A 15136-nucleotide genomic window follows, 5' to 3' on the forward strand; every position below is an offset into this window, starting at 1 on the left:
AAAATCTCTGAAGACTTGTTAGCCTTTCAAAAAAAAGGAAATCTTACCTTTAAGTAATTTATAAAACAAAACAAAACCGCAAAACCCCATAAAGGGAAATAAACTCCCCAAAACATTTTTGAATCCACACTACCAGCTCATATCACCCTTTCCAAGCCATTTTCAGTGACGTGATTAGTTAGCAGCATAGTTTTTGGTGTGCCAATAAATCTCTCTTCCTATGCCACAGCATCTTGAGGAGCATATTATATCAATCCAACAGGCATAGGACCTGGTGGGTTTTTTTCCTGCTTGAGTCAATGCATGCCAATAAGTATTTCAGCACGCTGTCCGACTAACTTTCTAAGGCAGCTTCTGGCATCTTGGTAACCAAGCTAAGTGGCCGAGAGCATGAAAGAGCGTTTTGAGATAATACCATATTCATTACCGTGATCATTTTGGGCCAGAGCCTCAAATTGTGCAAATTGGCATAGCTCGCTTGAAGCCAATAGAGCAGTGAGAACTTACACCAACTGAGGATCTGACCATTCCGGTAAAATTTTCAGATTTTCAAAGATGTGTAAAGATGCAGATCAGCCCAAAATGGACTTTTCAGACGTGCATCAGCAAGTTGATGGGATCAATGGGAGTTAATGGGAATCGGTGGGAATTAGACACCAAACCTGTTTAGGCGCTTTTGAAAATCCCACTAAGCACCTATCTGCATCTTAGCTACCTAAACATCTTTGCAGACTGGTCCTAAATCATGTATGTGTTTTTGACACATTCACTCTTTGCCTTTAAAGTGTGGATGGATCACAAAAATTCTGGTGCTCACAAAATCTAATGTATAGCACCACGGCTCTGTGTTAACTCTCCAGAGCCATAGTCCAGAACCTTTTAGGGCTAACTCTACAAAAACCCTTCCTTTGATGAGTAGTCTGCCTGAGTAAATTTACATCAGCGCCCCACAGTGTAATTAAAGATTCTACAATTGAGTCCTGCAGAGCAAGTGCTAGGCATTCGCAGACTAAAAAACTGGTTAGGGCCCCGAGCAGCTCAAGAAGGCCCCCATTCACTTTTTATTATGTGTTGTATGTGGGGAAGGCCCCAAAATATTCCTGATTAGGGCCCCCCAATGGGCTAGCACTGCCTCTGGGGTCCTGTATGAACATTAATAATCACTCTTCTGAAAACCGCTGTGCGTATTTTCAGCCTTGCATCTTTGAGGCCCATATGAGCCATATTAGTTTTGTTTATTATTGAATGTTTTAATGATTTCAGACCTGTGGTATAACATCTCAGTTTAATGTTGTTTGTTGTTGTAGGGCCAATTCTGTGACTTGGAACCCCCACAAGATGATGGGTGTCCCATTGCAGTGTTCTGCCCTTCTCGTTAGGGAAGAGGTATGTCTTCATCCATTTGCACCTCTAGTCATTTCTGCCATTTCCCTCTGGAATGTGCTGGATGCCTTCTTTATAACTGTGTCATAGCTAATGTATGTTAATGTGATGAAGATTACAAATGAAACTGAGACGCAAACCTCTAGGCACTTGTTCAGTCTACAAACACAGAAAGGATTTAAAATGGCTGTCGAGGAGAAATGAATGACTATATATCTTTAGGTTTCAGAGTAGCAGCCGTGTTAGTCTGTATTCACAAAAAGAAAAGGAGTACTAGTGGCACCTTAGAGACTAACAAATTTATCTGAGCGTAAGCTTTCGTGAGCTACAGCTCACTTCATCGGATGCATTCAGTGGAAAATACAGTGGGGAGATTTATATACATAGAAAACATGAAACAATGGGTGTTACCATACACACTGTAACGAGAGTGATCACTTAAGGTGAGCTATTACCAGCAGTAGAGCTGGGGGCGGGGGGGACCTTTTGTAGTGATAATCAAGGTGGGCCATTTCCAGCAGTTGACAAGAACGTCTGAGGAACAGTGGAGGGTGAGGGAGGGGGGAATAAATATGGGGAAATAGTTTTACTTTGTGTAATAACCCATCCACTCCCAGTCTTTATTCAAGCCTAAGTTAATTGTATCCAGTTTGCAAATTAATTCCAATTCAGCAGTCTCTTGTTGGAGTCTGTTTTTGAAGTTTTTTTGTTGAAGAATTGCAACTTTTAGGTCTGTAATCGAGTGACCAAAGAGATTGAAGTGTTCCCCTAACTGGTTTTTGAATGTTATAATTCTTGACATCTGATTTGTGTCCATTTATTCTTTTGTGCAGAGACTGTCTGGTTTGGCCAATGTACATGGCAGAGGGGCATTGCTGGCACATGATGGCATATATCACATTAGTAGATGTGCAGGTTAATGAGCCTCTGATAGTGTGGCTGATGTGATTAGGCCCTATGATGGTGTCCCCTGAATAGATATGTGGGACAGAGTTGGCAACGGGCTTTGTTGCAAGGATAGGTTCCTGGGTTAGTGGTTCTGGTGTGTGGTGGCTGATGAGTATGTGCTTCAGGTTGGGGGGGCTGTCTGTAAGCAAGGACTGGCCTGTCTCCCAAGATCTGTGAGAGTGATGGGTCGTCCTTCAGGATAGGTTGTAGATCCTTGATGATGCGTTGGAGAGGTTTTAGTTGGGGGCTGAAGGTGATGGCTAGTGGAGTTCTGTGATTTTCTTTGTTGGGCCTGTCCTGTAGTAGGTGACTTTTGGGTATCTTTCGAGAGTTTTGGCGACTTTGTGTGTGAAATACACTGAACTAAGTTGTGCACTTAGTTGAAGCCATGCACCACTGCAGCTTTCAATGCTGTGTCCATGTGTGACTGAAGATAGACTCTGCCCCACTTACACATATCAGTTGGACTAGCAATACAGTGCACAGTGTCCATGAGTTATTGCCCTTTCAGATGTTTGTGGTCAACCAATTGGCTAGACATTACAACCCAACACTGATATATAAGCCCACTTTGTGCAGCGTGGAATGAGAAAAGGAAGCCCAAGTTCACATGTGATAAAATCCACACCTTTTATTTAGTACTGGGACAGCGACAACTGGAAGAATTATCCTTCAAGCTTGTAATCTTCACATAGCAGGCAGTTACTGGGACAGCTGCTATACAACCACCACTTATTAGACCAGCTACTGAAAAGCTGGTTACTGCTCTGCTAACAGGTGCACAGCAGATTGTACACAATGTGCACTTAAACAGAAAGAGAGGAGCTAGGTTTTATTTGCCCTGTGGTTCAGTTCTGTGAGACAAACCCTGGCCTCATTGAAGCCAATGCCAGAGTGAAAACAGGTGTCTCACAAACAGCGTACAGCCAATTGTTTTTCCCTCCTTTTTCCCTCTCATTTTTATGAGTTTCATATATAGGTAAATCTTGACGACAAAGACCCCGTGTGGACTGCAAAATACAGTTTGGAGAAAGAGGCCAGTGGCGTGCACAAAACATACATGAAGACTTCAACAGAGCCAGGATTTGGCACTCTCTATATGTAATGCATACAAATAAAAAGGAAAACTGAGATAAAAATTATTAGCTCCATGCTTTTTAGCTCAGAGATAGCCTACTGGGGGTCCGCAGCCAAATTCTGTGCACATGGCAAGACTGCCTCCCAAAACTACATTTTGCAGGCTAGAAGAGAGTCAAAATATGACCACTTACCTTCAGAAACAGCACTAGCAGTGTGCTTAAAGGCATATTCATCCCCATCTGCCCAAAGCCTTTCTTACTATTTAAGACCCCCGTATGCACCTGGTTTGTAGCGTAGGTGGCGTGGAGGCCCTTGCATGTGCGTTCAGCATTGGAATGAACTGCACCCTGAAAGAATAAAAATGGGGAATAGTAGTTTAGAAACAAAACCAATTCAGGAAAGAGTGTCATGACATCATTTAGAAGAGCCACAGAGCTGCTGGGTCAGCTTGCTTTATCCAGAGGAATGCTTTGAAAAGTCATTTGGAAAGGTTACATAATAGAAACAAAGCAAAGCAGTAAAACCATGCAAATGCCAATTTTCCTTAACTGTATCTCTGTTTCTTTAAGGGCTTGATGCAGAGCTGCAATCAAATGCATGCTTCCTACCTCTTTCAACAAGATAAACACTATGACCTGTCATATGACACTGGAGACAAGGCGTTGCAATGCGGGCGTCATGTTGATGTCTTCAAGCTATGGCTGATGTGGAGAGCAAAGGTAAGCAAGTATATGATGTATTTGTTTGCATAAAAATAGTGAATAGCTCTGCTTTATATAATCACAGTTTTAGAAAATGTCTAACCTTACCTTTTCACATGAGATGGAAGAAAGAACAAGGATGGAAATTAAATAATAATAATAATAATACATTTCCACTTTCTTTACCTTTAACTGATTTAGCTACAAAGCATCACACATGACTTTGAAATTCAGACTCCATGTCATTGTGCACCAATTGCTGCATCTAACTAACAATCTGACAGCATAAATATTATGTTTAAGTATAAGTGTAATCAGTCCAGAAAGTTTTTGGAAACACAAAGATTTTTTATTTTAATGAAATTCTAAAACTAAATGTGACAAATTAGTGACTAACACACCTGGTTCCATTATATACTGTGATTATACCACAGTCATATTATTATTATGGGTAAACTAATTAAAATCTGAAAGTACTGGCTCTTTTTGACTCATGTATCTTTTTTGTATAATATTGCTAAATAAATACTTTTATGTATAAATTCAAATGATTATGCCCAACTATTTCAGGCTTGTTCATTGCATTTGACTGCATCGTTTCTATCAAAAAAAAAGGACTTAAAGACCCTTAGATGCTTTATTCAAATTCTGAAAACACATTCTGGGACAGCTCTTTGCAACTGTCACCAGGAGTCTGCAAAATTGGATGTAAGCCATCTTTGAGTCTCCCTGATCCTCAGGCCACTACGCACTTGCCCGGTCACAAGGAGAAACTTCAAGAAGCCTCAAGGCTGTTTTCAAGTTGTCCCAGTTGAAATAGCCTCCCAGGAGCTGCTGTAATAGCAGGGGCCTTCGGAGTGCAAGGGAACTTTGGCCACACCCCTTTTTCTTTGGCCATACCCCCTATGATTGGCACTATGCTGGCTCTGCACCACTGTAGGATGCCCCTACCCAAAGGACCACTTAAACTGGCTTTAGGTCTGCTTTGTAGTGCCAGAGCAGCACAAATAGGATTTAGCAGGGCTGAGTGGACTTTTGTTTATAAACATTTTTTCTTAAAGGCCAGATCATTTCCATATTTCTTTGACTATTTTTTCTCCCCATTTCCTACCTCTATTTAACTTGGAATATTTACATTAACATAGGATCAATGTTTCTTAAACAGTTTGTCTGTTCCTGCAGCTTGTTCTCCTGATGTGAAGCCATAATAATGCTTTATTAGTGGCATCACAGCTGGTGGCTGCAGAAATAATTATACTGGCACAAATGGACTTGAGCTGGAAAGGAAGCAGCAGGAGAAACTGAAGCTCTTAAAAACAAGGATTCCAATTTCATACTAATGTCCTTTATCAAGTAGCAATGAGGAGAGAAAAAAATGGCCATGCGGAAGAGACAGAGTTGTTTCTAATTAGAATGCTTGTTTTTCACCAGACATCAAGCTGCTCTTTAAAAGCTTGTTTTATCATTTAATTTTCTACGGGATTTTTATGTTAGGAATAGGTGCCAGATTGCCTCCCCTGCAGGCTAAAATCCTCTCTCCATAGACCAGTGCAAACTTCCCCACTTACTCACAATGTGACTCAACCCTGACCAAGAAGGAACACCTGTAGAGTTCATGAGCCACAGCTTTCCAATCCATGGCCCCACTGCAGAGGCTGCCAACAAGTGTTCCCATCAGTGATACATATCTTCCGTGGCCCATTAGGAACTGGACTTGGTACCTGGGGTTCTTTCAACCCAAAGCTCTTGGTAACTTTTACTCTCTGCAAGGTGGTGTCAGGAAATAAATCAGGGGAGACCGATAGATGGCTGGCACAAACAGGACAACACAAGAGTGCTTTCACTTAAAGCTAAACTTTACTTAGTCTCGAGCACTTACACATGTCCACAACAGGTTACTAAAACACCCCAACCCTCGATAATTACCGAAGCTGAGTGTGGCTCTCGAGTGGCACAGCGGCAACAGGTGAGGAACACAAGATGCATCCCCCTACCTCAAACTTTTTCCCCTTATTTATACATTAGTAATACAATGACATCACTTAAAGAAAATTTGTTAAGGAAGCAGTTTCAAAGGTCAAACAAGAGGCTTCCTTTTGGTCATCAATTAACCAGGTGTGGTTTTTTCAGAGTTTGCACGCCTTGAGGCCCATAAAATGCATGTATCAGCAATTTCAACACAATTCTTATCAGGAAGGATGCGGGGTCAAGCTGCCCTTTCTGTGGCACCCAAAACCCCCTCCCCTCCTGCCTTGGTTAAGCTAAGGCTGCTGCATGACCACTTTATGGCCTGCTGACATGGCTGCTTTTAGCAATTAGCAATAATGGTTTCAGGCACTTTACTGGTTTGTCAAAATCTCCCTGTACTTATCACCAACCTATTTCATACAGGTCAGATGGTTACAGCTAGAGCTGGGTGTACTATTCATAGCAAACAGGAAGGTGTACAGCATCTCCAAGATAGACTTTAGAAAAGTAAACTGCATCTTTGCTTTAGCAAGTGCCACGTACTCCTGAAACAATAGCAATTCAGAATACAGAGAGATACAAAATATTGTGTTCTTTCTTTATGAAGGGAACTACAGGATTTGAAGCACAAATTGACAAGTGCTTGGAACTTGCAGAATATCTATATAATAAAATAAAGAACAGAGAAGGCTATGAAATGGTGTTTGATGGAAAGGTATGTATTCTGATTTACTGTAGCTTTAAAATTTGGTACATTTAGTCAGGAGTTGTGTTGCTACTGATAGGACAATCGGATTTTGGAGGACCCAAAAACATGCTCCTTACAAAGGAAACTGCTAATGATTCCCATCATTGTGGGTCAACTGAAATGAGGCAGCAGCGTGGAGTATTGTAGCTTGCATCACCCAGATGAAAGTCAACAGCTGACTTTTACTGGTGATTCAGATGAAAACAGGCTCCGCATGGCATGTTAGTGCACTGTAGATTCACACCCCACTTGGCATGCCCTAAGTCTCTGTGTAGACAAGTCATGAAAACAGGCCACATCCTACTTTTCACCTGTCTTCTTCTGGCTCCTAAATGTGCAAATTAAACTAGTTTAGACTCCGTTATTCTCTCACATTAGTAAGTTAGCTTATGGAATGTAAGGAAGTATAAATGAGCACTAGGGAATTTCAAGGAGTAGAAGATAATCTAATTTATTCCATCTCATACTCACCTCTGACTTGAGCCTATATGTCCAGAGTTATACAGTCACACAACAAAATCGAAGTACCCAGGATGCTCTATTAAGTAGGTCATCTACTATAGACACCTGCTTCTGAAGAGGCATTAACTCCATACTCTTGAAAGGACAGCACCTATAGAATCCAGATGTCTCTCTGTAGCGGACAAATGCATAGACACAGTGGGGGATGTGTATCTGGATCCGTCTTCCTGGGATAAATTGCCTAAAATTATCCCTAATAATAATGATGATGCTAATGACTCTCTGTGGTGTACAGTAATGAAAGCAATGATTGCTGTCATAACATGATGTATGAGAGGAGGGAAAGGCATGGAATTAATTGCAATTGAGATATTATGAACATTTTTTGCTGTGTAAGCCATTATTATTTTGTGTTTAGCCTCAGCACACAAATGTCTGCTTCTGGTACGTACCTCCCAGTTTGCGCAGCATGGAGGACAACGAAGAAAGAATGAACCGCCTTCTAAAGGTAAATAAGATATGTTGGTTCATTGAATGCAAGGCATGCCCATGTCATCAACATAAAGGCCACTGAAAATATTTCAAAATATTAGAGATGGGCTTGTACAAGAATTTTGGATAACAACCCTTCAGTCCCCAACTTTGGGGAAGTTCAAACCAAATTTGGATCCTATCTTTGGGTATCAGGTTCATCTCTAACATAATGATTTTCCCACATTGTGGTCTGCAGAGGCCTGGCAGGTCACATGATGCTAGCTGCTCCTCCTTGCTTCTAGCTTCCAAAGAGACTGGAGGCCTGTAAAAAGATCTAGAAATAAGGAAGATAAGCCAGCCGAGCTGTCTCCTTTAGGGACTACTGTTATATAAGAGGAATATAAGAGGAGGAGGTGAGGAAACAGGAGCTGTATTTGAAATGCCAGAAGGTATTTCAGAAAGGGTGAGAGGTGAGAGAGGCGAACCAGACAGCCTGTCTATGGGAGTAGGAGGAGGAGAATCGGCAGCCTGTGCAGGGGGATGAGAAGAACAGAACGGATGGAAGGGGAGATAAAGTGAAGAGCAAGAGCAGACAATGTGATTAATAAAAAGCAAAAAGATTTGGTGCTTAAAAGAGGGCTGAAAATACACAAAGACTTTCCTTTGTCAGGACACTCAGGGCATTGGGGGGAGGTATCTAGTTATGTTTTTATAATTTGGAAAAACTAGTGACATAAAAGTGATCATTTGAACACTTCCAATATCATTTTAATGGTTTCATTTAGCAAGGTAAGTGAGTTTACAAAATACACCTGTAATTCAGTTCCCCCAAATGCTGGTCTGTGTGTTTTGTATTCCGTGTGTTTCCCTTTCTTAGTATTTTTCTCTGTGGTGCTTATTTGAACCATGGTCATCCTTGATGTTAACAATTTAAATTGCAATTGGTGATGCTAATGTAACTTTAGCGCCACAAACCCCTCCGGTGCCCTCTTCTGCCGCTCTCTGCAAAGCCAACCAGAGCGACAACCTCCCCACTTAACTAGCTAGCAGCCTCCCTCCTTATTCCCAATGCAGAGTCACAAGCCCCAGTACTCACAGCCCCATGCAGCCCTGGGCAGCAGCGATACTGGGTCCAGCTCCAGCCTGTCCTTCTCGGGCGATTCCCCCCGGCACAGTGCTCCTCCTGGCTCCTGTCCTGGGGTGTCCCCGACCAGCCTCCCTGTCCTTCCCAGCCTTCAGGCAGGGTCTCTGCTGCTTCACTTTGTCTAGGGCCTCCTGGCTGCAGCCCTTCTCTCCCCCAGCTCCAGAGCCACACCCCCAAGTTTCCCTCCTATTTCTCACTGCTCCCCCTCCCCACTAGGAAAAAGATTTAAAGGGGCCATGCTCTCTACACCCCAAGGGGTTACACTAACAAATGTAACAATTTGACCAGAGGCTTTAATTTGACTGGGTGGTGGAGGTCTAGCCTATGAAAACAGAGAGAAAGTGATTATAACAATGTGCTTGAGGATTATGCAGAAAATGAGGTGTTAATTGCATTTGTCAGCAATACTGAGTGTTAGCACACTGGCAATAAATGGCTCAGAGCTATTCTAACCAATCTATAGAATGGCTTTGTGCCTTTGCAAGGGGTCATGACTGCCTTTGCGATGTCATGCAAAGTCTGCGGATACATGTAAAGTTAAACCCTTGTAACACTGCTGCTTTTATCTAAAATAGGAATGTGACAAATCAGATGATGAAACAATCTTGGGCCCCTACCTGCAGTTCCTCTGGCATGCCTACCTAAAGGCAGTGGGACTACTCACATACTTGAAATTAGGCACATGCATACCTATTAGAGACAGTCAGAAAAAGAGTCTTTTTCCCATCGAATATTGTTTTTACAACAATGAAAAATTGAAGCTTTCCATAGAAAAATTTAGACTTTTCAATGAAAAATCAAAATCAAAAATATTTCATCCAAAAATTGAAATATTTTGATTCAGAAGTGCTGCCACAGTGCCTCATGGGAGTTGTAGTTCAGGTTCACCAAGCTCCTGTATAGGCTGGTGTCCCTGATTCAACTACATCTCCCAGGATTAAAGCTGCGAGTCTGTCACGGAGGTCATGGAAGTCACGGATTCTGTGACTTTCCATGACTTCTGCAGTGGCTGGTGCTGGATCAGAGGCTGCCTGTCTCGGGCAGCCCCTGGGCCAGCAGCAGCAGTTCAGGTGTGCGGGAGGGGGCCCAAGCCTGGGGCACGGAGCTGTGGTTCCCAGCCAATGGGAGCTGCAGAGCGGGTGCTTGTGGTGGGAGCAGCGCGTGGAGCCCCCCTGGCCGCCCCTCCCTCTAGGAGCTGCAGGTACATGCGGAGTCAGGTAGGTAGCCTACCAGCAATGCCACCCCCCCCAGCACCAGCGGGGGTGCTGGACCACATGCCGTGGCGCTCCCCCAGCACCAGCAGTGGTCCCAGGCCAAGCGCCACCACCCGTCCCGCCTCACAAGCGCCAGCGGAGATCCCAGGCTGAGCGCCACCACCGCCCCCTCTGCCCCAGCACCAGAGGGGGTCCTGGATCATCTTGACCCCCTCCCCCAGCACCCGCAGTGCCCCCAGACCACCCCCCCAGCACACCCCTCCGCCCAAGTTTTAGTCACAGTAGGTATTTTTAGTAAAAGTCATGGATAGGTCACGGGCCCGTGAATTTTTGTTTATGGCCCGTGACCTGTCCATGACTATTACTAAAAATACCCATGACTAAAAAGTAGCCTTACCCATGATGCATCTTGTCTCTCCTAACCCTAACCCTTACCCTAACCCATTTGATGATGGGAGGGAGTGCATCATGGGATTTCCGTGGTCACTGTGCATCATGAGAGATAACACCAATCGGGAGAGCATGGCTTACAGAGAAGAATGGAGACAGAAGATAACCAAACTGTAACTCCCTTGAGGCACTGTAGTGGTATCTCTAAATAAGAATAGTGTGCGGCTTAGACAAAATATTTCCGTTTTCAGCTGAAAATCACAAACATTTCAGGTTTCAGACATTTATTTTTTCAATGAAAAAAAATCAAAATTTTCATGTTTGTTTAGTTGAAAATCCAATTTTCTGAAGGAAAAAAAATGCAAAAAACAAATAGTTTTGATGAAAAATTTTCAACCAGCTCTAATGAATACCTTGGTGAATTGGAGACAAAGTCAGTAGAAAATCTCCCACTGATTGTAATAAGAGCACAACAATGCCACCAATGCCTTTTTGATGTAGTACTTTCCTAGAGCTAGTCTACACTATCACACTATGTTGGCACAGCTTCACCAATGCAGCTGCACCTCTGTAGTGTGTCCGGTGAAGACGTGCTATGCTGATAGGAGAGCACTTGCCCTTTGGCGTAATACCTCCACTTCAACGAGAGGGGGAAGCTATGTCAGCGGGATAGCGTGTCCTGCCAACATAGTGCAGTATGGACACTGCTTTAAGGTGATGTAACTTGCATCGCTCGGGGGGGTGGCTTTTTCACACCCCTGAGCGACATAAGTTACATTGACTTAAGCGATAGTGTAGACTAGCCCATAGATTCCAAGACCAGAAAGGACCATCCATTCTGATCTCCTGTATAATACAGGATATAAAAATTCCCCAAAATAATTCCTAGAGCTTATCGTTTAGAAAAACATCCAGTCTTGATTTAAAATTATCAGTGACAGAGAAGCCACCACAAACCCTTGTAAATTGTTCCCATGGTTAGTTACTTTCTCCATTAAAAATTTACCCCTTCTTTACAGTCTGAATTTGTCTAGCTTCAGCATCCGGTCATAGTAGACCTTTCGCTGCAAGACTGAAGAGCCCATTACTGAATACTTGCTCCCCATGTAGGTACCTACAGACTGTAATCAAGTCACTCCCTTAACCTTCTCTTTGTTAAGCTAAATAGATTGAGCTCTTTGAGCCTATTATTATCAGGCATGTTTTCTAATCCTTTAGTCATTCACATGGCTCTTCTCTGTATCCTCTCCAATTTATAAATTGATCAGTTTACTCTGTGCTGTATTTGTTTTTGGCCAAAAATTGACTTTTTTCTTAATTTGTTTTAGTTTCCTTCTCTTACTAAAAAAAGCAAATTCTAGAATAGAAATAATTATTTGATATTTGTATCGTGCTTTTGCAGGTGGCCCCAGTGATAAAAGCCAGAATGATGGAATACGGAACTACTATGGTCAGCTATCAACCGCTGGGAGACAAAGTGAACTTCTTCCGTATGGTCATCTCAAACCCAGCAGCTACTCATCAAGACATTGATTTCCTGATTGAGGAAATAGAACGTCTGGGGCAAGATTTATAATAATCTGGTCTGCGAGTCTGGTCCAGAAAAAGTTGTCACAAACTGTGCGAATGTATTTGTAGTTTGTTCCAAAGTAAATCTATTTCTATATTGTGGCGTCAAAGTATAGTACAGTTTAAAATCAAGAAACATGCTCCTTTTAAATCCTCTCTTGAGTTTTAGAATACCTCTTTAATAATTAGATACACAAAAGGCTGCATTCAAACAGATAAGAAATAACAGAAGATACTTGCAATTTCCCCCCAAATTTTAATACAGTTAGTAAATACATGTTTAGGTTAAAAGTGATCAGATTGAGTGGTGCCAAATTTGCCCCAAATGGTGACAAAATCAAATGGGGGGTGGGGGGTGCACTAAGATACATAAAGTAAAGAAACTGTATGTTTAAAAGTGAAAATAGTTTGCCTTTTTCTTAGATTTAGAACAGAATTTCTGATTTACCTATAGCAACATTTCAAATGTATTTAAATACATATAATTTTAAAAAAGGAATATATATATATTAAAATATCCTATTTTGTAAACTATAGATTTTTATTTTATATGGGTTATAAAAAATGCAGGGGCAGAAACTGAAAACTAAACCATTTTTTTCTTTTAATAGAGATGCATCAAATATCTACAAAGATTATTTTGAACCATAAACCCACATAAATTCTTTAAAAGGTACAATGCCTCATTTCTATATGTCACATGGATTGTACATCTCTAGAGTTAAGTATTGCAAAACCTCACAAGTACTGCAGCTCTTAAAGACTCTTAATAAGAACTACTACAATACAACAAAAGGATGCTATTATTCCTAAATATATTTCCTACGTGGCCTAACCTAAGCAAATGGACAATCAAAATACAGTCCTAACCAAGACTGAATTAAGGTTATATTTGTGTGGTTTCTCTGTTCTACTTTTAAACAGCCTATCAAAAAGGGCCACACTTTACACTAAATACTTGTGTCATAAGCATCTTTACAAACAGTAATTTATTCATTAGAGATAAAAATAAATTGAAAACTAAGATTGATTAGAATTTGCTAAGACCCAGATCCTACAAAATCTCACAGGAGTAATGCTAATTGGATGAATAAGGACTTTTGTAAAGGTCTCAGGATAGGGTCCTAAGTCAGATGCTTATATCATGGTGGCACTTGAGTTTCCCACATGACAACAGTTTTTCTAAACATCCCCATTCCCAACGCTGGGATAGAGCTGATGGAAACTCAGAATTTCAGTTTCACAGGAACGTTCAAAAATGTTTGTTCTAATTCAGAACAACAACAAATATCTTTGCAAATTCCCACAAAATGAAAATTCTGAAAATGTTCATTCTGAACTTTTTTTTCATTTGTGGGAAATTTTGTAGACCTCAATACAACTTTGTGAAAAATTTCAGTTTAGTCAAAACACCTTTTTCAGACGAAGAAAGTGTTTTGATTAAATCTACTAACCAGCTCTACACTGAGCTTGTCTGATTGAAATTGCTACTAGAATGCTTTGAGATACGCCTCGATACTCAGAGCACAGTCAGTGTAGAATCATCCAGACCCATTTAGAAATCATGGGTGCGAAATCCTGCATAACTGATATGTTGAGTCATTCTTCGACACTAGGGGAGGCACAGAAGTGGAAACTGAGCTTCAACCTCCTCTTCCTTAAAATCTGGAAGAGCTTGGATCAGAACTTAATGACTCAGACCTGTTTCTGTTTATAACCCTAGTTAAGTTTTGGTTGTGCTTTGACTGGAATCTACATGGCCACTTTCGTATGTAAAGCAAGATTGTTTTACTCACTCTAAAATACTTGAAGAAAACTAGTGCAGTGTGGTTTAATTTGACCTAAAATACATAAATGGGGTATTGATTCAGTGTGAGGAGGATGTGACGTGAGAAGAGGAAATAAATTGTGTCTGTAATTGTGTTGCCTTTATTATATTGATAGTACTGTTTGTCACCTCAGATTGAGGCCGTGCATTTTAGATTTAAACTGTACAGTGTTGCAAATCAACATGTGTTACTGAATAAGCTTGTACAATATATTATTGATATGTCTTTCTTTGTGTAGTAATACTATTGACTCTTGGTATTGTAAGAGCTGCATTCACACATAAGTCCCTATACTATATCTTTGCTCAGTACTATCCTCTCATGATCAGCTTGAGAGTAGAACATTCCCTTCACCGCGGTGGTGACCCACTGCGACTTACAATGCATGATGTTTCAATTACAGCTTTAGAGCAGATACCAATTCTGCCAATGAGGACTAAAGCAACCTTATCCAAACAGGTCACAGAATTAGCAACTGTAGTCACTGAAACACTGAGCAGCCAAGCAAATTCTGTTCTTGTTTGTGGCAGAGAAAATGGGGGACAAATAACTAAGTGTAAAAAATAGTACAGGGACAATGGTGAAGGTGAGCAGTAGCCTGGTTACATCTTGCATGTGCAATTCTGTTTTCAAATGCTAAGTATAAACACTGTATTTATTAGTTCTATGTGCCAATCCAAGATATACATTCAGTGTTTCATGAGGACACCAGCATTTTTCCATGTTACTGTGTTTATTGCAGCCAGAAAGAACTACATGGCAACCTCTTCTTCTTGTGTTTGATCAAAGTATTTTCTCTGTGTTGTTGATCTAAACCCAAATAAAAGTGTAAAATGTGACTATGCTGTATCTGAGAGAGGTTTTTTTTATTATTGGCCTCAAAGTTCAGTGTGAACAAAAAGAAGGCACATCTGTCAGATCATCTCTGAGCCAGGCTCATGATGAGGATGACTATATTTCCTGCTAGCTCTCTTCTGGTTCTCTTTCTGAATTTTCATTGATAAGACACCTTCTATTAAATGTATAATACATAACAAAATAATTGAAATCTCATGTCAGACCCTCTTGACATAAGCAGAGTCATATATTAGCCAACGTTAGTATCTACATGGAAACATGCTTGCTGCCATTCCTTTATCTGATTGTTACCAAGGTGGATCCAGCTGTCACTAATCCTACACATGTACTTTTTTCTCGCCCCTATAAAAAAATCAGCATTTGTTGCC

At 41.2% G+C, this 15136-nt stretch overlaps 1 protein-coding gene across 4 annotated transcripts in view; it reads left to right on the forward strand.

Moving 5' to 3' along the window:
- GAD2 (glutamate decarboxylase 2) overlaps window positions 1–14749 on the forward strand; it is a 56255-nt gene extending 41506 nt beyond the window's left edge. For all 4 annotated transcript variants that reach the window (XM_073334284.1, XM_073334285.1, XM_073334287.1 and 1 more), the window contains 5 exons: window positions 1308–1386; window positions 3981–4130; window positions 6688–6795; window positions 7709–7798; window positions 11915–14749. In XM_073334284.1, coding sequence (XP_073190385.1) covers window positions 1308–1386; window positions 3981–4130; window positions 6688–6795; window positions 7709–7798; window positions 11915–12088 — 601 coding nt within the window. In that variant the 3' untranslated portion in view covers window positions 12089–14749. The remainder of the gene's footprint in view (window positions 1–1307; window positions 1387–3980; window positions 4131–6687; window positions 6796–7708; window positions 7799–11914) is intronic.
- Window positions 14750–15136: the final 387 nt, after the last annotated feature.

The sequence above is a fragment of the Lepidochelys kempii genome, chromosome 2, assembly GCF_965140265.1.
Source record: "Lepidochelys kempii isolate rLepKem1 chromosome 2, rLepKem1.hap2, whole genome shotgun sequence".
In the NCBI taxonomy this organism is placed as follows: domain Eukaryota; kingdom Metazoa; phylum Chordata; order Testudines; family Cheloniidae; genus Lepidochelys; species Lepidochelys kempii.